This window comes from Cyanistes caeruleus, chromosome Z (assembly GCF_971803275.1).
Source record: "Cyanistes caeruleus chromosome Z, bCyaCae1.hap1.1, whole genome shotgun sequence".
NCBI lineage: Eukaryota > Metazoa > Chordata > Aves > Passeriformes > Paridae > Cyanistes > Cyanistes caeruleus.
In genome coordinates this window covers 73,700,296-73,724,697 of record NC_141732.1, presented here as the reverse complement: position 1 = coordinate 73,724,697, position 24,402 = coordinate 73,700,296, and the positions used below count along the sequence as shown (strand labels likewise).

The following is a 24,402-nucleotide window of genomic DNA, read 5'->3' as shown; positions in this document are numbered from 1 at the left end:
CTCTAGGGGAGACAGATCCTTGACAGGAACCCAGAGACTCAGCCTATATCCAGCCTTTGCAGTTTGTGTCTGGTGCTGAGGTTTTCAGTCTCACATGGTTGAACATTTTTGGTGCTTTTAGTCATGTCAAATCCCCCATGCTGGGATGCCTTTCTGTTACTGTACTTTGTTCACAGCAACCAGGTTTGAGTTTGAGGAGACTGTCCAGCTCTTAAAGATATCAGCTGTGATGGAGTTTATCTAATGTGCTGGATGGGAATGAAGAGCTCAGAGTTTCACTTCCAATACAGTTGTTTTGGTGTATTTAAGTAGCTTTGCAGCGACTTTGGTGTCTGGACACCACAGTGAAAATTGGCTTCTCATCACTGTTGATGGAAGTGTGGTAGAGCAGATGCTAAATCCAGAATTCCGGTCCTCATCCCTCCCTAGACTTCGTTTGCTCTACATGAAAGCTGCTGCATGATACTGGAGCTGACATGCTGGCCTGTTTGCAGAGAATCAAAGGCTCTTAAATGAATTCTTGAGATGAAGTAGAAAATGATCTCTTATGCCCATCATTCCAGTCCAATGAGACAGTTTTCTCCAAAGCTGCTGTTCTCTTTTTCGTACAGAATTATATAATTTAGAAAATGAATTGTATAAGACTCTCTTGATAGCTGTGCTGAACAGTCTGTTCAGAGACAAGTGTTTATTTTCAAAAGCTTTCAAGATACTCAGTATCCAAATGACCAAGCATTTCCTGGAATTGTACCCAGATATATGATCCAGTAGATGGCCTCTGAACATGTCCCTGAATCAGTGCAAACACAACTGCGGCTCCCAGTCTCCTTTAATCAAGGTCTGTGAAGTGGCTGTTAGGTAATGCTGTGTTTCAGGAACTATTCCCTGTTCTTGTTTATCCCTTCCATTCGAAAGGGAAGCCATTGCTGCAGGACCATGGGGTCGGGTGACACTGTCACGGCGGCAGCTACAGCCAGTGCCTGGGTGTGGGAGTTAGTGCAGGTTGGGGCACAGCAAGAGCAGCAAAGACTGCATCTCTCAAATGCAAAGGGTTCTAGGGACTGCAGGAGAAAACTCTGGGCATGAGGATGGGGTTTGCAGCTGGTAAATTCCAGCAGAGCAGAGAACGTGGCTGGAAATCCTGGAAGACTGTACGTCTGTCTGTCTGTCTGCCTGACAGGGGTATGTGACTGGCTCATGCTGGCAATGCTGAGTACCAGCAGCTGAATCCCACTGGGCCCTGGCACTTTGCCTGGGCATTGAAAAGCATTACACTGTCTTCCTCTTGCTGTGCTCGGGATCTGCTGCTGCAGCCTGAGTGGGGAGAGTCCTGCCCTGACCTCAGCCTCCACCACCTGGCAGGGCAGGGGAAAAGTAGTGCAGCCTTTTCTGCTGGCCTTGGGTCATAGTGGTCCTTCTCCCTGTGCAGGGCAGGCAAACAGCCTGGCTTCCTGCTGGAGGCTGCAAACCACCAGGAACAGCTCACAGAGCAGATTTCCATCCCCACACCATCTGTGGATAGTGCAGACAACCTGAATTCTGGTCTAATTGTAGCTTTGAATGCTGCCCTGTCCCAAGCACATGCACAGACACAAGGGTCTGTAGTCACATGAGGTTTGTGTTGTATCACCTTCCTTACACCAGTGTCCAGGGTCTGAGGTTCATAAATACCTGCTTTCACTTAAAAACCACTGTCCTCAGCTTAAGACTTCACTTCAAACAAGTTTAAGATGCAACACCTAAAGAGGTTGTGGATATCCAGAATTCCTGCATATGTTAGCTCTGACTCTCCTGTTGTGATTACCTTTTTCAGGACTATCTTACTGAGCGTAATCTCTTTGCTTAACGAGCCCAACACGTTCTCCCCAGCCAATGTGGATGCATCAGTCATGTTCAGGAAATGGAGGGACAGTAAAGGAAAAGACAAGGAGTATGCCGAAATCATAAGGTAAACTTGGCTACTTGTGATGCTGGGCTACCAGCCTTCTGCTTTGAATCCTATCAAACAGACTGCTTCCAGAATTTGCTGAAACCAGCTTCCTGCAGCAGAATTTCATTTGGAAATTAATTTCATTGTTTTATTCAAAGTCCACACTTCAGGTCCCTCCAGAATTTTCAGCACACAGAAGCAGTGCTGACTTCTGGGGCAGGAGGACTGGGCTGATTTGTCTTTAATTTTTTCTTTTTTCAGGCTAATCTGTCATGATGCTCTGCAAAACCTATTGGCTACTAGTAAATCCCAGTCAAAGTCCCTGCTTGTCTTTGAGCCCTGCATTGCTTGGGATGTGATGCAAACTGAATGCATCCTACTAATTTCTGTGCTTAATGCGGGCATGAATCATAATCTTGTCTCTCCAATTCAAAGGAGCATCAGCAGGATTTGTCAAGGGCTTGCAGAGCTGGGTTGGATTATCTGGAAGCACTGCTCAGTGCTGCCCTTGCAGAAGTCAATAGTTTGTCAGGAGCTGCAGGGGGATGATGTGAGCGTGGGCCAGGGCTATTGTGGAGGGACAGCCCAGCCTGGAGAGCTAGCAGGAGGCCACATCTGCATTGTCTCTGCCAGCTAGGCAGGCAGGATGTGGCCCTGGGTGGGGCCAGTGGGGCTCTGTCTGTGCAGAAAATCCATTGGCTCCCTCAGCTCCAGCAGAGCAGGGTGCACTTCACACAGGGAGTGGCAGACTGACAGGCAGTGGGTGGGTGAGGGGACAGGCTGCCATCTGCTCCTCCCTGCTGGGACACAGCAGCCTGGCCTGCCCGGGGTGGTGGGAAACACTTGGCTTTTGCAAGCCCCAGGCTCTGTCCTGGGGTGCTGCCATGTGCCCCTGTTGCTCTGACCCTCCAGTGGGAGCTGAGAGCTGCCAAAGGCTTGTGGGAGTTGCAGTTTTGAGCATGCTGTGGGAGAGTTGTCAGCAGCAGAGTCAATAAATCATCCTAGGAAATCCTCGGCCATCCCTACGGTAGTGAATGGAATTTGCTTTGGCCTCTGGCAGATGTCTAGTGCAGAGCCTGTGGAATAACCAATTTCATATGTTGCTGAGAGTGAGTGTGCTGCAAACACCCTTGGCATTCTCCCAAGCCTGGGGCTGCAAGAACCAAATCTGTTTCTAGTGCTGCTTTTGGTACTTCCTGCAAACCTCAGCTCCCCTGTCCCTGAGTTGCCAGGAGGGCTGGGCAGGGCCTGCAGGGGCAGGCGGGGCAGATGAGCCCCTGGCACACGGCCCTCTTCTCATTGCTGCTGTGTCCTTCTCCCCACAGGAAACAGGTTTTGGCTACCAAAGCTGAGGCAGAGAAGGATGGTGTGAAGGTCCCCACTACACTGGCAGAGTACTGCATCAAAACTAAAGTGCCTTCCAATGACAACAGTTCAGATTTGCTTTACGACGACTTGTACGATGACGACATTGACGATGAGGATGAGGAGGAGGAGGATGCCGACTGTTACGATGATGATGATTCTGGCAACGAGGAGTCGTGACCTGCTCCCTCTATGCCCCTGTACTGCCCTGCCGACTCAGGCCAGAAGGGAGCAGCGGTAACCTAGCAGCAGTCCAGCAAAAAAGTGGGGGGGGAGGGGGGGGTGTCAAAAAAAACAAAACAAAAAAAAAAACCCAACACAAAACTTTGTCTCCTGCTGTCTCCTGTTGTATGGATCTGTTCGCTCCTTTTTTATGGACCTCTTAGAGACCCTCCACAGAATGTCTGAATTCTTGCATTCTTAACCCTTTCATCACTGTATTACAATTTCTTTTTAAAAAAGAAACTCCCCTTTTCACTTCTCTACGAAATGCTCACAGCAAAACAGGTTTGCTTGTGTTTAGATTCTTGAATTAAATACAGTCTTGCATTGAGATGTTTAATGCATTTAAAGCTGGAACAAACCCATTGGAAGCCGTGTTTTTGGGAGCTCAAAGTGCTGCATTTATTGGGAGGAAAAAAAAAAATCCCCACAAAGCAAATTGCCAAGGTTTAGCTGCTCCATTTACAATAATAGCGTGTGTACATTCATTTAGCCTTGTGGTGGTGGCTTTTCCTTTATAAGGTGTGGGGCGGAGAGTGTAAAGCTACTGTGTGTTGAGCTTGAATGGGATGTCACTGAAAGGTACAGTATTCCTTTCCTGCCTGCTAAGTTAGGAAATAGCTGGCCCTTGGAGCCCCAGAGGGCAAAATCAGTTTTGTCTCTGGAAAAGGCTTGTGATATGAACCCTAAAATAAACACTTAACACTTCACATCTGTACAACTGAGCCCTGGGTTGCTATTTCTTTTTTAAAATTTTTTCAGACTAGGACAGGGTTGAAAAAGTTGAGTTTAGCTGTTCTGCTGAGATCTGCTGCCAGCTGCCTCCCTCTGAAGGGAAGGGAACAGATGTGCATCCTGCTGCCCAGAGGGCCACCATTCCTGCTGGACTTATTTTTGGCAGTGGGACTGACCAGCAGCCTCCTGCCCTGTGCTGGCTGGCAGTTCTTGCTCCCTGCAGCCCCAGCCCTGTGCATCTGGAGCTGCCTTCTGTCACCTGTGTGGGTCACCTGTGGGCAGGTGTGGCTCTGCACGGCTGAGCTTAAGAACATTTGACATGCACTTGCTTAGAGGTAGGTTTATCTACACAGAAGAGGTAATTGACTATATGGGAAATAAAAATGTTTGATTTCAAAATAGACAATCTAAGTGATACAATGTGAGAGCCTAGCTCCCTGAATATCTCTGGAATTCTGCCCACCTTTCATAGGCATTGACTTGCATTATAATTCTCTGTGTAAACATGGAAGCTGAAGTTATGGATTGGGGTTTCAACTACACACAGAAGAGCTCCTAAACGAGGGGGATTCTGTTTGTTCTCCTCCAGCACTTGCATTTTTAGGGAAACAAGTTCTTTACTGTGGTTTCTCAGCAGAGTGGTAAGAGAGCAAAGACTAGATTTTTGGGGTTGTTTTTTTTTTTTTTAAGAGAAGTACTTTGCATGCACTTCCCAGAGGAATTCAGAGAAGAGCCTGCAAGGCTGTCGGAGTTTGGAACTCACTTTGGTGCCCGTGGGATGTCCGGGCTCTCTGTGCTGCAGGGCAGAAGTGGGCAGTGCTGGGCTCTTCCCCTGCCCAGCTCCCTGGGGTTCAGAGGTGTGTGTAGCCCCACAGCAGAGCAGGCCAGCAGCAGGTTTTGACAGGCTCTTCAGCAGTGTGCTTCAGCTGGTGCCCCGAGCTTAGCCTCGCGCATGTTTTTGGAAGCCCTTGGCAGAGCTTAGGGCGCTCTGTCTCGGGCAGGGGGATCCTGCATGCTCCTGTCTGAGAACTCTCTTCCCCAGGCCCTCAGACTTCCCCCCGTTGCAGCGTGCTCGTGTTTGGCTGTGGTGCAGCGCCCCGAGTTCCCCTTTCTCGTGATCCCTGGATCGGCAGCTGGGCCTGGCAGCCCCGGGAGCAGACTGGAGGTGCTGGCCCCGCTTGGGCGAAACTCTAGATCCCCACAGGTACAGAGGCATCACCCTGGCCAGAGGCTGCGCCTCCCCTCCGTGTGTCTCAGGGTTTTCCATGGTACGCCACCAGCTGCAGGTCCCTCGGAGGTGCTGGGGTGGGAACAGGCTTTGTTCTGCGTCCCGGTGCGACACTGAGCCAAAGTTCCGAGTGCGCTGCCCGGACGGAGAGGAGAAGAGAGCAGACGAGAGGAGAGGAAAGCCCTCGGGCCTCCGCATGAAGTGAACAAGGCAGATGTTTCCAAAATGTTGCTTTTCTGTGGTTTGGAGGGACAGTCCGTGCCCCGGCGCTGCATCCCTCCGCCCACAGGCAGTGAAGGCTGCCCGAGTGGCGATTCCTTGTGCCCATCGCTCCCTCGGTCTCCTGCCTTCCTGCTTGCCTGTTACCTGGGAAGGCAGCTCCACCTTCCTGAGGTGTCAGCCTTCTTCCAGCAAGGACTGACTCAGCCCCAGCTGCTTTCTGGGGCCTGCAGCGGGGCTCCCCTGCGTCTAGTGATAGGATGGGGCACCCCCAGCTTCACACCAGCCCTGCGATGGCAGCGCCAGGGTTGGCAAATGGGCCCTTGGTGCTCCCGGCTGCAGGACTGGACTCGGGGCCATGCCAGGGCAGGGGCACCAGCCTCCAACTTTCAGGTGGCTGGGGGTGAAGGACCAGAGTGTGGCAACGCTGGTTTTGCTAATGACTTGGTTGGAAATGAGGATACTGCATCTTTCAGGATTTCCCTTGTACTTTTGACCGTCTTCACTGTATACTCTCCAGTGACTTGTATTTCCAAGCTTGGTGTTGTAAAAGATGCATTATTATGACTCTTCTGTTACCCTTTTTTAATGACAAAAAAGCAACCTCTTTTGAGAGCTCTGACGTTGGTTAACCAGACTAATTTCTCTTCCCCACTGTCCTGTGCAGTGTCATTGCTTGTTGACTTGCTGGTTTCCTTTTTTTCAGATACAACTGAAGTATGAGGGGATTTTTTTGAAACTATTTAAGAGATTGCAGAAAAATGTTTACCTGCTTTGTGTATTCTGGTTTTTTCTTAATCCCTTTTCTCCTGTTTCAGTCAATATTAGCGTTTACATTTGCAACTACTTGTCCCTTCAAATGCAGTTTTCAACCATTCTGAAACCAGCAGGGTACACTAGATTTCTTAGTAGTTTTCTTAGCTGAACTCCCAGATCTTTTCCTTTTTTTTCTTCAGTATAATTTACCAGAAAGAATTAACTGATGCATTTTTGTGTTGTCTTCTTCTTCAGTAGTTATATTTTGTCTTTTCTGCACATCTGTCTACTAATAAAAATGTGAAATGAAAATATTTCTGTGCTATTACTTCCATGTTTGAGCTGGTTGCACTGCATGAGTTACTCAAAGCTTTGAATAACAGCTGTTCATGAGTTCATTGCTGCTCTGGTATAAATAGACATATTTATACACAAATATCAATCAGTTTATTGCAAAATAAAGCTGCTGTTTGACAGCTGCCTGCACCTAAGACTAAAGAACAAACTGATTTAGAGAAGGACTTCGGCAAAAGGCCAGACCTTTGCTGTTATGTTTAGCCTTCCTAAGTCAAGAAGGGGGAGACCATTGGGGTGGTTGGTGGTTTCATGTGACTGGAGCAGGGACACAGGACACAGAGCTGCTGGAGGCCAGTGCCCTGGCAGGGCAGGAGCACGATGCTCCTGAAAGGGTTGGACAGGGTGGAGGAGGAGTTTGACCGCTGGGTCAGGGAGCAGCTTCGGCAGAGAAATTGAGGTCATGGCTGCCAGCCCTCGTGAGTGCCAGTCCTGCCTGTCCTCTGCTGTTCCCTGCAGGCTCAGGAGGGGAGCAGGGTGTTTGCAGTGCCCCCCTGCTGCAGTCGAGCTAAAATTAGCGGGACAAGTGCCAGGGAGTTGCACTGGCTGCACTTGGGATCAATGGCAGCACAGCAACTGCTGAGTCAAATGTGGCTGGGGCCCAAGTGCTTCTGTTGCACAGCTGAGCTGGAGGAACGGCATTTTGGAGCTGCCTTCCCAAAGCAGGCTCCACACTACAGGAAGGGACTGGAGGGATGGTGCTGTCTGGGGTCTGGCCTGCTCTTATTTCCTGACTGATGCTACAGCACTGGGCTGCCCTGAACTGCCAGTAGCTGCTTCTTCCAGCAGCAGTGTGGTACCAAAGGCAGGGCAAGGGCTCCAGCCCACTCTTACCTGCCTGGGTAAGCCAAGGGGGCTGCAACGGAGGGGCTTTCCCATCCTTTCCTTGGTGGCAAAGTGCAGCTGGGCAACACTGCCTCTGCCATCAGTGGAACAAGGCTTAGAAAGGAAACTGCTGCAGACAAGTCCTGCCGAAATGACAATGTAGGGGAAGGGAGAAACATTTTGTTGAGTCTCACAAAAGAGGAGCCTGCTTGTGGCTGAAGGCAACACTGCCTACAGGCAGGACCCCAGAGCAGCTGGGAAGGTGTGGGATTTGAGGCTCAGGGGCTGCTGAGGGCTGCCATCTCTTCCCTGTTGCTCCAGCTCCAGCTGCTTCTGAACTGTGACACGTGCAAGAACTGATCTACACCTGTGGGGCAGCACTGGGTGTCTATATATAAACAAGACCTCAAGAGAGTGAAAGGCAGCTCTGGAAAGTCTGTGTTTTGAAGCAGGTGAATGAGGTGCTGCCATTGGTGCAGTCTTGTACAAGCTGACAGGGCCCCCGCCTGCAGAAGCATTTTTGCCTTCCCTGACATTCAGGCTGCAAAGCTGCTGGCAGTGGGGCAGCAGCTGCCAAGGGCTTGGAGCAGTTGTTGGAGTTCAACCAGTGTCAAAACCTGAGCCAGGGCAGAAAAATGTCAGAGTAGTTCTTGTACTGCTCAGAGGCTGGGGGAGGCCTGGGTAACAAGTGTCTCATGAGAGCTGGTAACAGAGAAAGAATATTTCTCAGAGTAGAAACAGACTTATTTTTTCTTGTGGATACTAAAAGAAAAAAAAGCCCCTTTCCCATTATGTGCTTCACATTTACCCACCTCCTCTGCTGCAAGGGGACAGGATGATCAAAAGGGTAAGTCTGGGGCAGGAGACTTCCCTCAAGCGCCCTCACACCTCTGCCCTTGGACCAGTGGAGCCCATGGACCTTATGGGCAAAGCAAGAGAGGACAGAACTCCAATTGTGCTCTGTCCTTACCAATCCCAGCTGCTCACAAGGATTTGGAGCACCACCTTAGGAGACACCAAAGCCATAACTGGTTGATGATGGCAGGAGTGAGGGTTTGGCCCTGCTGTGGGTGCCTGAGAGCTCTCAGCACACAGGTGAACTCGCTGTTGTCAGAACCACTTGCTGCTCTTAGCCCCCCGGCTTGGCTGCTGTGGCAGGAACAGGTGGAAAGAGACAGGCTGTAAAACTGCTCCTGGAGCCTTTGAAAATGCAGACAAACACCAGTGGTATGCTCAGATCTTTATTAGGTGGACACCAGTGGTATGCTCAGTTCTTTATTAGGTGGAGGAAGGGCTATAAAGAAATGAAACTCCTAGAACATTCACCACACTGGTGCAGGACAAGAAGGACCAGGAGTTGCCTCCAAGGTCTTTGTTTTAAAAAAAGTGGGGAGGGACAGATGAAGTTTCCATCCAGTAGCTCTGGCTTTCCTGGGAATGTGGCTCAGGGCAAAAAGAGGTACAAGACACAGCTTATACTTTTATTTAAGAAACCGCTACATAGTTTTTGCCTCTAGTGATGCAAAGGAGGTTCCAGGACACACTGAGCCATCCAAAGTCTCTTGCTAGAGAAAAACACCACCAACAAAAAAGCCCCGCACAAACGAAAAATAAAACCCTGTCCTTTTATTTTGATTATTATTAGAAAACTGAAAAATTAACTTGAAACTGCAGCTCAAGGCTACAGTGATGAAACTGCCCCCAAGGGTTTGTCTTCCACAGCAAGAGGGTGGGAGGGAGGAAATGAAAGAAAGGGGAAGGCCCACAAAACTTTTTTTTCTTTCTTTCTTTTATTTTCCCCCTCTAAAATAACAGCTATATTTTGGGTCAGGGGGTAAAATCAAACCAACAGGACACATCTTGATTTAGGTTTTTGGAAGGGCAGGTCTCCTTATTTCTCTGAATTTAGAACTGCATTAAATAAATGGGCTCCAGCTCTAAAAAAAAAAGCGCAGTTTGTCTTTGACAGAGCTAAAAATCCATAGAGCTTAAAATACAAAACAAAGAAGGATGCCCTGGTGCAGATGGAAAATGAATAATTAGTTTTCCTACAAAGAAAATAAAACAGGCTGCAAGATGCAGAAAACCACATTTAGGCTCTATTACATTTACAAATACATACATAAATATATTACATATAACAGCAACTCAAAGAGGAAGCGAGTCACACAGAGGATGGCGGCTGGCTGCAGTTCTCCCCGCACAGATGTTTGGCTGAGCAGTAACTTTTCCTAATAATTCAAAGAATGGGCTTCGGCTTTCATTTTCTCTTTTGTTTTCTTTTTTTTTCTTCTTCCTCCTCTCCTTTCATTCTCCCCCCTCTCCCCGGTTTCAGATTTAGTTTGTCCAGTATGGAGAAGTGCCATAGGCGGTTTTGGTAGCCTGAGACTTTTGCTGCATGGTGCTGGGTTGGTTGCGCTGGCCAGATCCACCCTAGAAAAGGGAAACAAAGGAGACAGGATCATCAGCTGCCACAGCACCAGCATTCCCAGGAAGACAAGCTCATCCCAACACTGCAAAGCAATACTCCCCCCTCATCAGATCTGTTTCTACCCTGCACCATCTCTACATCACAGTCCAGGCCAAGCAACCGTGGACACACCAAGCAAGAGCTTGGGAAAGCACTCTCCCACTGCCTCCAAAGCACAGGGGAAGTGAGGAGCAGGGCCAGGCACAGCAAAGGAGCTTTCCCAAGGTGAGGTGAGGTGGTACACCAGACAAGGATGTCACACATTTGGAGCACAAAATCACGTCCTATTACTGGACTCTAAGGCTGAACATGGTTTTTTTCAGGGAATATTTAGTGTTAGGAAAGTAAACACGTGCAGATGAAACCAAATCAAAGCTGACATGCAACCTGCAGGAGATGCTTGATCTTTCCCCAGAATCACAGCACAAGTGCTCACCTGCCTCAGCTTCACACCCCACAGATCATCCCTCCCCAGCCAAGAGCAGGATGGGCTCTTCACACAATCATGGCCTGGCTGAGGCTGGCAGAGGATCTCTACCTCTCAAGAGGTATCTTGTCCAACCCCTTTGCTCAAGCAGGATCACCTAAGAGCCAGCTGCCCAGCATCATTCCCAGACAATTTCAAGGGTGGAGATTCAATCAGCTTCCTGGGCAGTGTTTGGTCACTTAGCAAAAACATTTTATCTGATATTCAGAGGGAACCTCTTGTGTTCCAGTTTCTGACCACTCTCCCTGTTCCTGTCACTGGACACCACTGGAAAGAACCTGGCTCAGTACTCTTTACATCTTCCCTTTCTGCACACTGATGAAATCTCCTCTCATCAGGAGTGCTCTCCAGGCTGAACTGTCCCAATTCCCCTAGCCTTTCCTCACAGAAGACATTATCCAGCCCTTTCATCAATCCTTCATTGGACACTCTCCAGCACATCCATATCTCTCCCACAGTGGGGAGCCAAGCACTGGCCATGATGCTGCAGCTGTGGCCTCACCAGGGTTGAGCAGAGGGCAGGGATCAGTTCCCTGACCTGCTGGCAGTGCTGTGCCTGGTGCAGCTCAGGATCCCACTGTCCCTTTTTGCTGCAAGGGCACATTGCTGGATCATGGTCAGCTTGTGCTGACCAGGCCCCCCAGGGCCTTTTCTGCTGAGCTGCTTTCCAGCAGGTGGTCCCTGACATATATTGGTGCATTGGCCTGTTTTCTCCACAGAGACAGGACATGGCATTTCCCCTTACTGAACTTCATGAGGTTCCCTCCTCAAGCTGCTCAACAGCCACTGCTGCCAAGGCCCTTTCCCAGTAGCAAAGCAAACAACAGAAGGAAACAAACACCCCAGGACCCTGCTGGGAAGGGGGAGCAGTGTGCTCCTGGGGATGCTGTAGAGGCACAAGGGGCTCACCTGCCCATCCTGCTGAAGGTGGTGGTGCAGCATCTGAGAATGAGGCTGCTGATGTGCAGGGAGGATATGGAGAAACGGGGCTGGAGCATAACCTGGGGCAGCACCAGGGTTCAGGGGCCCAGTCGATCCGAGAGCAGAAGGCAGGCTGAAGGGAGGCGGAGTGCCAGCATGGAATCCCTGCTTGTCAAATGTCTGCACAGGGGGCAATGAGCACAGGGTCAGAGACTGGTGTGAGTAGCCCCAGCCAGACCAGAACAAGAGTGGCCCAAACACACATCACCTGAACCTTTCACCTACCCCATGGGGAAGCCAAGTCACACTGAATACCTGCAAGCACACCAGAGGATGAATTTCAGCTCCTGTTCTCACCCATATTTCTGCACTCTTGAAATTTTTATTTTCACAGGCATTGTGGATTTTTTTCCCCTGACCTCTTTCCATTCAGAGGGACATGGGATCACAGCAGCTGCCTAATAAGTTCTTTCCTCACTGAGTGGGCTCAGCCTAAAATTATTCAGCCTATCCAGGGCAGCCCAACAAAAACACAGGAACTTGCAGTAATATTTTCCTCCTGCTGGCCAAAGCTTGACCCCTAAGCACAGAGCTGACAGCTGGCTTCCTACCTGTAAGCATGGATCACAGCCAGACACCGATTTCCCCTGCTGAGGGTGCAGGGAGGAGCAAACAGGAGCTGGACATAAGCCCAGTGCACAGCACAGCTTGACAGAGCACTTTCTGCTTTGCCTGGGGAGCTGTATGCTGAGCAATGGCCACAAGAGAGCTTGGGACAGGGACCCTTGGGTGTTAGAGCTGGGTACTACTGCCTGTCCCTCTGATGGAAAGCAAACAGCCTCTCAACTCACCTGCTTTGGGAACTATTTGTACTAAAAATGCTAACACCCATAACTTCATTTGCACCCAGGACACTGATGGCATGGTGTAGTGTAGGCAGTGTGCAGCACAGGGAGCACTGAGCCTCTGCCAGCAGCTGCTGTCAGGTGCTGACACCGCAGAAACTGTGGGACAGAGGATGAGACTTCACTCCAGCAGCAGACAGAGCCAGTGTTAGGAGATGCCGTGGCCTGCTGACCCTGAGACTGGCCAGCCTGGGAGTAGGAGTCATCAGCCTTGGGGACTGAGGGAGGAGGGTCCAACACTCCTCACCTGAGTCTTGTTATAGACTGAGCCACTGATATCAGGCACACCCGTGTTACTTGAGGTCACAGAAACACCTGGAAAACAGAAATGCCACCAACCGTGAGAATGTCACCCCTCTAGTCAGCATGATCCCAAGCTTTGCTTTCAGCACCTCTGGAAGCCTCTGCCCTTCTAATTCTCCATGATCTCAGACCCACAGCTGAGGGAACAGAAGAAGGGGCTCAGTTTCTTGTTCCCACTGTAAAACTCCACTGGATAAATCACCCAGGTCCACACCCAGCCATTAACACTCAGATTCCAATGCACTTCACCAGGCAGCAGCTGGTTGCACTGACCACTCACTGAAGGCCACGAAAAGCCAGCTTTCCCCTAGGATCAGAGGTGCATTTGGCTCTATTGCAGCATGTGCCCTGAGTGATGAGACTCAGCATCTCCTACACATCTGAGCCCCTATGCTTCCACATCCTACAGAAGAGTGAAGTCTGCAGTGCTTCTATGCTCTGACAGAATCAGCATCACTGGTTCAGAGACACTTATTCACAATTTTACAGAGTGTGGCTCTGATCATTTCACTTGGATCAGAATAAAGCCAATGGTTGTTTGTTTGGTGAATCAGAGAACTGGGTTCAAGGTTACTGCTTTAAGCTTTGATTGTAATCCTTCTTGGACACTGCTCCTTCCTGGACTGCTTCTCCATTGAAAAGAGTGTGATCACCTGGTGTTTCAAATGCACAGTGTTTCACCTGGTGTTTCAAGTGCTTGGTATTTGCTTCAGCATGAGGATGAACCAGTTAGTGCTAAGCAGCCCAGAGCACACTTCTCCAATCAGTATGTGCCAAACAAAGTTTTTGTATGAGCTAGATAAATTTGTCAGCTTTTATGGTCACAAAGGAAACATTTCCAGGCACAACAATGTTATGAGCATCTACAGGCAGCAGCTAGACAGCCCAGAGATATGTGAAGTGCCCTGATACTCTCTAACATGTGGGTGTCTCAGGTGCCTACCAAGAAGCTTAACATCTAGCTGTGATTTGGCAGAGGATAATTTCAGCAACAGCACTGAACTGCTCAAGTTTCAAAATCACAGCACTGTTGAAGGATCACTATATTCTTCAGCAAAGAAAGCTTTGGCCTAGGAAATAGCTTACCATTTCTCCCATGTATAACTGGACCAAGCTGTGCATCAGCCACACAAATCTTTATGCAAAGTTCAGTCATGAGGTTTAGAAGGAACAAGTGAGCCATTAAAAAAGCATTTTGTGTATGGGAGATGGAGAAACAGCTTGGATCATGACCCTGTTTAGAGCTGGCTGCTGTGTTGACTGCACAGCTCTGGGAGTTTTCCCTACTAAATCCCACTCCAGAGGAACCTCCAGTCTCAAAGTGTTACCTTTCCCAGGTCCAGCGCCAGCTGATTTGTTTTGTGCTTGAGATGATCCACTGTAGCCTCCTTTGCTGTAATCCCCAGTTGCAGTTCCCTGCGTTAAGTCATCGTAGCCTGCCAATGTGCACAAGACAGGGCGTTATGGTGCACAAGAAGGGCTACAGGTGCTCATGGGGCAGCTGGGGCTGAGGGCTTACCTGCACCGTAGCCATGCTGGCTGTAGCCACTCGCCTGCTGGAAGGGAGTCGACGCCGTGTTCAGGTTGACTCCATGCTGTTTTGCAGATGCTGGAGGTACCTGGACAAAGGATGGGAACAAAAGGCACCTTCAGCTGGAACACAGGCTCCCTCTGCCATCTAGTGGGGAAGGCACCTTCCACCTCATGTTGGGAATCCAGTCTAGAGTTGGGAGGACTGGGATGGCACAGGACTGCTGACAGCAGTAACTTGCTATAGTGTATTTGTGTCTCAGGATTTCTCCTAAACCTGTCCCTGTGATTGCAATGCAGCCCTCACTCAGAAGAGGCTGTGTGTTTCTTTCATATGCTGAATGCAAACAGCAAATCTTTACCCACAAACTGAGAAGAACAACCACAGAATCAAAGTAAACATCAATTCCTGCCTGAGGCTGTTCATAAAATACTATCCTACAGGGCCCTAAATAGCCTCATCTACCCTTCTGCCTGGAGCAGCACCTCTTCCCAAATAACCTTTTTCCTCCTGAGACTTCCAGCCCTGCTCTGTGACTTAATGGGTCTCCTCCATCCAGGCTCTCTCAGCTCAATGACTCAGTTTTGTGTCTCCCCTTGATTCTCCAGGGACTAGCAAGGGATTTTAGGAACAGCAAGCCCACAAAATGCAGCTGAAAGCTATTTATAGAAACTTCCACAGGGGTCCATGAGTTCTGGCCTGTTAAATTTTTTGTTTTCTTCTAGATTAGATTAGATTTAGAAGAGATTGCAGCTGTTTTCTCACGTTGCATGTTTTTGGAGATCTCCTGCAGACTGGAGAAGCTGACTCTATTCCATTCTAATGAGAATCCACCTGAATACTGACTCCAGCTCTAGGGCCCTCAGTATGAGGAAGATGTGGACCTCTGGAGCAGATGCAGAGGAGGTCACAAATGATCATGGGGATGAGCTCCTCTCTCCAGTGAGGACAGGCTGACAGGTGGGGGTTTTCATTCTGGAGAAAAGAAGGCTCTAGGGAGACCTTACTGTGACCTTTCTACACTTAAAGGAAGCTTACAGGAAAGATGGGAAAAACATTTTACCAGGCCCTGTAATGACAGGATGAAGGGTGGCTGTTTTAAACTGAAAGATGATAGATTTAGATTAAATATAAAGAAAATATTCATCACCATGAGGGTGGTGTGGCACTAGCAGAGGTTTCCCAGAGAATACATGGATGGCCCATCCCTGGAAGTGTTTAAGGTCAGGCTGGATGGGGCTCTGAGCAACCTGGTCTAGTGGAAGGTGCTCCTGCCCATGGCAGGGGGATTGGAACATGATGGTCTTTGATGATACCTTCCAACCCAAACCTTCCTACAACTCCAAGATGTGGAGTGTTTGGGCTGGAGAAAGTAAAATTGGAGAGGCATGCAGGAAGGGTTACAGTTTAGGCTGTCACACTTACAAACATGGTTGGCCCATATTGGAATGCACTGGGAACACCAGGCATTCCAGCATAGTAAGGGAGCCCAGTGTAGCTGTACCCTGGAGGCAGGGTCGGGTTGAGGAAGGGCTGCTGAGTCGTGTGGTGAGTCTGAGTCTGGTTCTGCTGCGGCTGGGCCAGCGTGGTTGCAGGAGCAGGAGAGGCAGAATCTCCACGGCCAAATTTTGTTACATCACCTGTGAAAGAAAAAACTGATCAGAAAAGCTATCAAAGATACTGCAAAGGTGGAGAATTCAATGGATTTAAATCTTCTGAATGCAAGCAGACAACTACAGAACAGGACACATCCTACACCTGAAAGCCTGCAGGGGTTCATGGGAAGCCCTCACCCAGTCTCTGTTCCTAACAGCCACAGAGATACTGCCTGTTCATGGCACAGGACTCTGTGACATGGCTACTCCATGATAAAGACAGATGCCAATACTCACCTATCTCACATGGTCTGAGCAGACTCATTACTATCAGATCTTTGCAATAAAACATGCTAAAAGCAGAAGCATGGTAAGTAGCCAGAGAGCCAATGGTTGTTGTGTTAAAGTGTGACACTCCTGGAGGTTAACCTGTTTAGCTAAGCTTCATGGGCTGAAAGCAGGTTAGGATTTACAGGCAGTGATGGGTATATTTTTGCCAATGTCTGTTTATTTGACAAGCATGACTAGTTAAGATGTCCAGTTCCTCACACCACCAGAGTTCTGAAGACAGTAGCTGAAGGCCAGGAAAGCAAGGCTTGTATCGTGGGCCACCTTATTGAAGAAGCAGGAAGGGAAATTCAGTTATTAATCCAAAAACAGCCTCCCAAGAGAAGTGATCATGAAGCAGAAAATTCACAAACACTTGTACTTTCTGGCAGCCTACAGAGCAGCATGTTCACATATTTACCAAGGAGGTGACATACATCAATCCCTTCTACCTCATTCCCAATCAAGTATTCCTTTTTTCTGGTTACCAGGAAGTATGACAGCACTTATTACCATCATTATAGGAACTACAATGCTTATGGCTACAGTTTTAAGATATAATCAACTGGCAGTGGATGAAAACTACTGGCTGAAATCCTGGATGGCATTAATATCATCTGTGCACAATGATAGCTTAAGAGCAAGAGCAGGAACAAGGAAGGGCTTCTTTGACCACAGAAGGGAAAAACAACTCCTCTTTGAGCGACAGTAGATGACCTGCACTGAGAAACCAGCATATCTCACTTGCCATCCTTATCTTTAACTAGCACTCACCTGAGTACGGGTTGTTAGCAAGGCTCCCATCTCTGCCTGTCAAGGTTGCAGGAGCAGGGAATGTAATTCCATAGTAATCCTTGGAAAGAGACAACACCATTTATTAATAGTTGAAACTGTAACACAACTGGACAGATCTTATCAACTGCATACTAGACACAGAAGAAAATTCTAAAAGCAAGAACTAAAGGAGGTTTGGGTGGAAGCTGACCTTACATTGTGCAGCAGAACTAAAAATTTACCTGGATCCTCATGCGAAAAACTAATTTACTTTATGGACACTTTTTGTGTTATATACAAATATTTTGTCTCTTAATGGTAAGTTAAAGGCAATAACTAAGTGATTTCCCACACAGCTCCCAGCTCTGAACTGTAATCTTCCAGTGAGACTGCCTAAAAGAGAACTGAGCATTGTGGGTCAAAGGCCTCTGGTCAAGCCAGGACTGTAATCACAACACAGATGTAAGTCTAAGGGGTTTGCCCTCGTACCATGCCCTGTTTCCTAAACATGGAAATGTCAGCTATGAAAACAGCAAAAACTTTAAAAGAGAGAGAGGAATAGTTACTCTATTTATTGGAAATAAATAGAAATAAATGGACAATTTATTTAGACTACTTTGCAGGAGACCTCAGGTCATAGTCTCCAAAATGTGGTGTGTATCACAACCCATTGGAGTGCAGGAAGGAAATAGATTTGGTACCTTTGATAAATACAACTTAAGAGAACTTTAAAACTGTTTGTTTAACCTTTCCTTTTTTCATTTTTATTTTTGTGTATGTTTATAACATATATATTAGTATAGGGGTATATAAAATAATACAGAAATTTTATAGAAATAAAAATAATACTGAAGGTGAGCGCTCACAAATTTTTTACTGATAGGGTGCATAAAAAAGGTGGAGAGCACTGCCTTAGATAATTCTTTAAGTCTTTTACAAGAAAGTAAGCAATACAAGAAAGCTTGCATTCTGAAATGACAGGACAAGCTAGCAAAACCAAAGCAGTATTTTGACCTCAGTTTCAGAAAAAAAAAAAAGACAAGAAGTTTGCCCTTCTCTCTCTGGGTGAACTCCACCTGTGGGTCTGGTAATCTGTTTTTTACCTCCTAATTTTCACGTTCTACTCCTCACCGCCTCCAACCCAGAAAGAGATAATGTTTTAAGTAGTAATGTATCCTAATGCATCCATTTCCATGTATTTTCAAACACTGGAAAAGTCTCCTCCTTTATCATACCCCTTTCTACAAATGCCATAGCACCTCATATGTTTTCTCAGAGTTGACAGTACCCTCCACCTTGCTCCACTTCTGTGCACCACTTCCCTGTCTCCTACACACAATCCTCCATCACTGAACATGGAATAATGTGGCAAAGTTTTAGTATTGTAGGTGCTTTCTGTAACTTGTAATGATGTCATTATATCATCAACCTTTCGTCCTCTGGTAATTCCTCCTTAGGAATTAATCACTTGGCAAAACACAACTAAATTCACACTGAAAGTCTTAGCAGGTTATTCGGAAGCAGTACTCTTATAACCTTCTGATGAAAATTCTACAAAAAAAAGATCTAGAGAAGAGATGTGAAAACAACTCAAGAAGGTATGAACTGACATACTAAGATTTTCCCCCTATACAAACTGGACAAAATATAATCAAACCTGCATGAGGAGAGGGTGTAAGAGTTGCAATTCCCACTGCACCTCAGGAAGGGGAAAACCACATCAGTACTGAATATCTGTATCCTACTTGTGCATACATACATCCAAACTAAAAACTCATTAGAAAATATAAGTGCAAGGCAGTTATGTCTCCAGTTTATGCCTGCCCAAAGGAAAGTATCAGGGAAGACACTTTGCTCTTCAAATGTCCCAGGTATCTCCTGACCTACAAAAGGAGAAAAAAAAGGCTGCCTAAAGCCAAAAGAGCAATATCAGAAATAGGCCCAAAAAGTAAGGCAGAAAAGTATGAAAAAGGGTAAGTGATGAGACATAATAGACCTAAGATCCATTCAGCAGCAGATCACATACCAGCTGACGCATTTTTAAGATCTTTGCAACAGATGAACTGAGAAGACAACATATCCCAATGTAACATACACCAAAAGAACCCAAACAACAAAAAATCCACAGCGAGACTTTACAGCAACAATATGCACGTTACTTGAGTTAAATTAAAAAAATTAAAAAATCTCAGGAGAAAATCCCATTCTTGCTTTATCAGCAACCATGGGGATTTCTTGCTGCTGGAAGTTACACAGGAAGCAGTGATGACTCACTTGGAACTCTGCCCACTTTCACTTTTCCCATGTAAGTGGACTGGCACGTGAAATAGAAATATTCCCACCTGATCCTGCCCCCAGACCATGTAACACTGCCACATTTTCACAAAAAATTCACAAATAATTAATAAAAAAAATCAAAATCTAGAAAGGACAAGCACTGCATGAATAGTTGGCAAAAAGTCCTTTGTGACATCTGCACATTTATTTCTAAATACCAACATACCTAGGGTAATTAACTCTGGATACAGGGGTATGAGATATGGCACCAAAAGTATTCTGCAAGATTTTGCAGAGAGATGAAAAGCTCTTGCACTAGCAAAGCTGCAAGTGCCCCAGAAAAAAAAAAATAAATTAATATATATACACACATATAAATAGAATTTTAAAAGACTGATAGACTAACAATATTTGTCAATAAGAAATAAAAGAACATGCAAATTAAACATTATATGCAAATAATATTAAAGCATGAAATAAGAAAAAAACAGATGACAGTAGGTAGAGAAATTTTAAAATAAAACCCAAAAAAGGAAACACACAAAACAGATGAAAAGACAATCCTGTAACACACCCCCAGCAGAGTCATCCGGAAAACTTCTGCCACACTTTAACCTCCTGCAATAGCAGGGTAGCCAGGCTTTCCCCTAGCAGCAGCCCTGAGAAAGTGTCAGCTCCAGTTCTCATAGCAGCGCCCTCCCTGGTAAGTGACAAGCACCAAAGCCCTCAGAAGAAAGCAAACGAAAAAACAAAAGTGAAAACAGAAAAGGGAAATCCTCTAGAAGATGGTGATGAAAGGAAAGCCTGGGCATATAAAACGGCACAGTCGGCAGAACCCCAAGCAAAGCAACGACCAACACCGAGCCAGACCAGGCTCCTTCACAGCACCCAGAGACCCACCATGGCTGTACTTGGATGTGCACAGCCCTGCCAGTGGCACAGCACCCTGGCACTGCTGCTCCTCATCACTGCTCTCGCTGCCAGCCTCCCGTGCCACCACCTGAGGACCCATGATCCCGGCGACGCACTCCGCCTCCTCCAGGACATGGCTCCCAGCCACACACAGCCCTGCCACCTCCAGGAGCCGCCCTTCTTCCCCGACACCCTCCTCCGCGACAACCTCCACCCGCACCAAGCCGCCGACGCCGCCCTACGCATCCTCCAGCACCTCTTCCACACCCTCAGCACCAACAGCACCCGCCAGCACTGGCCCACCCAGGCTCGCAACGACCTCCTCAACAAACTCCAGCACCACATCCACCTCCTCGAGCAGTGCCTCCCCGACAACGCCACGCTCTTCAAAGGACCACGCAACCTGCGGCTCACCATCAACAAGTACTTCAGGAACATCCACCTCTTCCTCCGTGCCCACAACCACAGCGCCTGCGCCTGGGACCACGTCCGCCTCGAAGCTATTGACTGCTTCAAATACATGGACAGACTCATACGGCGAATGAAGCACCACGCTGCTTTGGACCCCACTAAAACCACGGATGGCAAACACCCATCCCCAGCCAGCGGCAGTGGCCACAGATTGAATGGTGACAGCAGCAGCCTAGGCTGGGATCACTCGGTGCCAGTCTCACCTCTTTCAAGCAGAAGGATGAGCTGATGAAGAAAGGGTATGACCATGGTGACACTGGGGTCAGTCTGTGTCACAGCCCACACACCCAAACCATGGCCACTGGAGAGAAAGGAAGAGGAAATTTCTGTGCTACACACTCATGGACAGCTGCGGGGAGATACAGATGGTACTTATTACATGTGGAATTATCACGTTCATCCAGACTGCAACCTCACCTGATGAATGAGATGGGGATCAATGACACTGGGGAGCTACTGAGGGACTTTTATGCCAATCTCTATTTATCACAGAACTCTGTTTACTTACTTATTTATTTAATTAACTTAGTAGCTTATTTATTTATTTGGCCGGCCAGTTGTTTATTTATTTATTTATTCTTTTCTTATAAATAAAAACTTTTTGTAAAAACAAAAAGGAATGAAAAAGCAAAGCTGTGGTCATTGTGCTTCATGCTTGTACCTGACAGGGAAAGACAGTCCCCTCAGGCAGGCAGGCAGGCAGGCAGGCAGGCAGGCAGGCAGGCCTGAGTCTCCCTCCTGCAGCCTGTCTTGCCGATGCCTCCTGCCTACAGATAGCAGACAGTTCTCAGGGAATGGTGGTCCTGCAGCCCCCAGGTATCTCTTACAGCTGCCAGACTGCTGGGGCACCCATTTGCCCCAGACAGCATGATGCCTGCCCTGCATACTTCCTCCTCTCCCACCACCACACTCTCCCTTCCAGACCCCCCAGTAATGCCGAGACACGAAAGCCACTTCCAAACCATCATCCCACCACAACAGACCATTCTGCAATGCCACAGCACTGCTTTGGAAGCAACAGGGTGGTACAGACAAGGTGCACCTCAGAGAATCAAGGAGGGGACCCATCAAGGTCTGCAGAGATCTGGACAAGGAACAGAAGCCCAGTGCTACTAACTCCACCCAAGAAACACCAAAAAGACACAAAGCCCACAGGAGATGTCCAGAACTGGTCACTGCTCTGCTATGGCTGCAACTGGTCCAGGATGCTCTTGCCTGTGCTTATACCCCAGTGGCTATGGAGACCTGATGCAGTACACAGAACACATGGTCCTTGTCCCTCTTTACCCCAGCACATCACTAGCAAGCAAAGAGATCCATCACCCAAACATAAGCACCCAACATGGTCCAACCCAACCAGCACAGCATTCCCCATGAAGGAAACTGCTCACACATCATTAGCACCAGCTGCTCCTTCACCCTCCAACCACCAACCCAAAAGTGTGTCCCCAGGTCAACAGCTCTGGCCTCCTTTTGCATGGGACAAAGAGGTTGGGAAACAACCTCTTGTGCTAAACCAACCTCCATCACTGCATCACTGCAAAGACACTGCTCCGTGCAAACCCCTGTTCAGCTGAGTAAGAAAACAAGAGGGCCAAATACAGAATCATAGAACCATTAAGATTGGAAAATACCTCTAAGATCATCAAGCCCAGCCTTTGACCAAATACCACTAAGCCATATCATGAAGTGGCACATCTAATCAATTTTTGAACACTTCCAGGGATGGTGACCTCCATCGCTTCCCTAGGGAGCCTGCTCCAATGCTTGACCACTCCTTCAGTGAAGAAATTTTCCCTAGTATCCAACCTGAACCTCCTCTGGCACAACTTGAGGACATTTTCCCTTCCTATTGCTAGTTGCTGGGAGAAAAGGCCAATCCTCACATGGTTATAACCTTCTTTTAGATTGTTGTAGAGAGCAATAAGGTTCCCCCACACTAAACTCCTCCAGTTCCCTCAGCTGCTCCTCATATGACTGACTCTATAGACCCTTCCCCAGCCCTGTTTCTTCCTCTGGACATGCTCTCACGGTCCATCTTGCTGTGAGGAAACAAAGCTGAACACAAGATTCAAAGTGTGGCCTCACCAGTGCCCCCAGCACAGGGAGACGAGCACTGCCCAGGTCCTGCTGGCCACACTACTGCTGACACAAGCCCGGTGTTATTTGCCTTCTTGGCCACCTGGGCACACTCCAGCTCATGTCCAGCCACCAAAAAACAGCACCTCCAGGTCCTTTGCCACTCAGCAGATTTCCAGCCACTCTGTCCCAGCCTGGAGCTGCAGGGGGTTGTTGTGACCCAAGGGCAGGACCCAGCGCTTGGCCTTGTTGAACCTCACACAATTGGCCTCAGCCCATGGATCCAGCCTGTGCAGATCCCTCTGCAGAGCCTTCCTGACCTCCAGAAGATCCACACTCCACCCAACTTGGTGTTCTCAAACTGACTAAAGGAGCTCTTGATTCCCTCATTCAGATCATCAATAAAAGTAACAGTGCCCCAGCAGAGAGCCCTGGGGCACACCACTAGTGACCAGCCCCAGCTGGGTGTAATTCCATGCACCAGCACTCAGGGTAGGGACATCAGCCAGTTTTTAACTCAGAGAGCAGAGCATCCAAGCCAAGTGTATCTAGGAGAATTCTATGGGATACAGGGTCATAGACTTTCCTGAAGTCCAGGAAGTCAGAATCCCCAGACTTTCCCTAATCCACTAAAAGGGTCACTGTGTTACAGAAGGAGACAGGGTTATGCATTCCACAAATCCAGCTGGCTGGGCCTGATCCCCTGGATCTCTTGTATGTGCCATGTGATGGATACTGAAGAAGATCTCCATGAGCTTCCCCAGCACTGAGGTCAGGCTGACAGGCCCTTAGCTCTCCAGATTCTACTTCTGACCCTTTCTACAGATAAGCATTACATTGGCCACCCTCCAGTTGCCTGGGACCTACTTGGTTAGCCAGGACTGCTGGTAAATGATGGGGAGTAGCTTGGTGAGCTTTTCCACCAGCTCTCTTATAGATTCAGGTACACAGAAGGACCCCTCAAGATGAAACTTTCACATTGTACCATAGTCCTCCTATCCAGAAATACCCTGTGATGTCAGGAATGAGAACCTCATTGGTTCTGTCTTTTCTGAGACAACTGAAGGAACCAAACCACTCTCAGACAAAAACAGGAGCAGTGGTAATGACACAAGCTGGAATACAAGGAATTCAAACATGAAAGAATAAATCCATTAGTATTATTTTTTGTATTCTGTTGATACAACACCAACAACCAAAATAGGAATTAGGTTGAGTGGTATCCATTCCTGGAGACATATCTCAAAGCATCACTGGACAAGGCCATGAGCAGGCTCTTCTGATACCATCTCCTCTCAGCACCACACGTACTTGGGATATCCAGGGCAAAAGAGACAATTAAAATAATTTTTTAAAAATCCTTTATTGTTCAAAAGCAACAGCTTAGAGGAGACTTCTTAAACCCCACTACCATGAAAGTCAAACTGCAAAACGGAATCAAGCGACTGCAGAAACTTCATCAACAAACATTCAGGTGCTTACACCCAAAGCATCCTCCTCAACTTAACGGCTAAACAAGCTGTCTTGGGCTGCAATGCAAGATGTAACCAAAAGTGTGTGTTCTATTATCAGCTGTTTAAACCAGGTAGGGCAGTGTTCTTTACCTCCTCCTTGACCCATCCTCCCTTCAGGGGGATGAATATCTTCTGTTGGTGGGCGACTGAGCCTCACTTCATGACTGATAAAATTACATCACCCCATTGTGAGATGCTCCAC

General features: G+C 47.8%; 3 protein-coding genes across 52 annotated transcripts in view; 2 read left to right on the top strand and 1 right to left on the bottom strand.

Moving 5' to 3' along the window:
* Nucleotides 1–6,767, top strand: part of UBE2R2 (ubiquitin conjugating enzyme E2 R2) — a 56,602-nt gene extending 49,835 nt beyond the window's left edge. The window contains exons 4-5 of the mRNA XM_086869691.1: nucleotides 1,814–1,948; nucleotides 3,256–6,767. Of these exons, the coding sequence (XP_086725817.1) occupies nucleotides 1,814–1,948; nucleotides 3,256–3,475 (355 nt within the window). The 3' untranslated portion in view covers nucleotides 3,476–6,767. The remainder of the gene's footprint in view (nucleotides 1–1,813; nucleotides 1,949–3,255) is intronic.
* Nucleotides 6,768–8,862: 2,095 nt separating this feature from the next.
* The window catches only part of UBAP2 (ubiquitin associated protein 2), a 126,184-nt gene continuing 110,644 nt past the window's right edge, over nucleotides 8,863–24,402 (bottom strand). For all 50 annotated transcript variants that reach the window (XM_086869479.1, XM_086869491.1, XM_086869481.1 and 47 more), the window contains 7 exons: nucleotides 16,948–17,026; nucleotides 15,677–15,891; nucleotides 14,240–14,339; nucleotides 14,049–14,156; nucleotides 12,665–12,732; nucleotides 11,501–11,692; nucleotides 8,863–10,067 (listed from right to left, as the gene is read on the bottom strand). In XM_086869479.1, the coding sequence (XP_086725605.1) occupies nucleotides 9,972–10,067; nucleotides 11,501–11,692; nucleotides 12,665–12,732; nucleotides 14,049–14,156; nucleotides 14,240–14,339; nucleotides 15,677–15,891; nucleotides 16,948–17,026 (858 nt within the window). In that variant the 3' untranslated portion in view covers nucleotides 8,863–9,971. The remainder of the gene's footprint in view (nucleotides 10,068–11,500; nucleotides 11,693–12,664; nucleotides 12,733–14,048; nucleotides 14,157–14,239; nucleotides 14,340–15,676; nucleotides 15,892–16,947; nucleotides 17,027–24,402) is intronic.
* LOC111941171 (interferon-like) lies at nucleotides 17,707–23,468 on the top strand. Its single transcript, XM_086869538.1, has one exon. It carries the CDS (start codon nucleotides 20,126–20,128, stop codon nucleotides 20,834–20,836), a length of 711 nt encoding a protein of 236 aa, XP_086725664.1. The 5' UTR covers nucleotides 17,707–20,125; the 3' UTR covers nucleotides 20,837–23,468.

What these genes read in the sequence shown, in the direction of transcription:
- LOC111941171 (XM_086869538.1), top strand. Translation starts at nt 20,126, where the DNA reads ATGGCTGTACTTGGATGTGCACAGCCCTGCCAGTGGCACAGCACCCTG.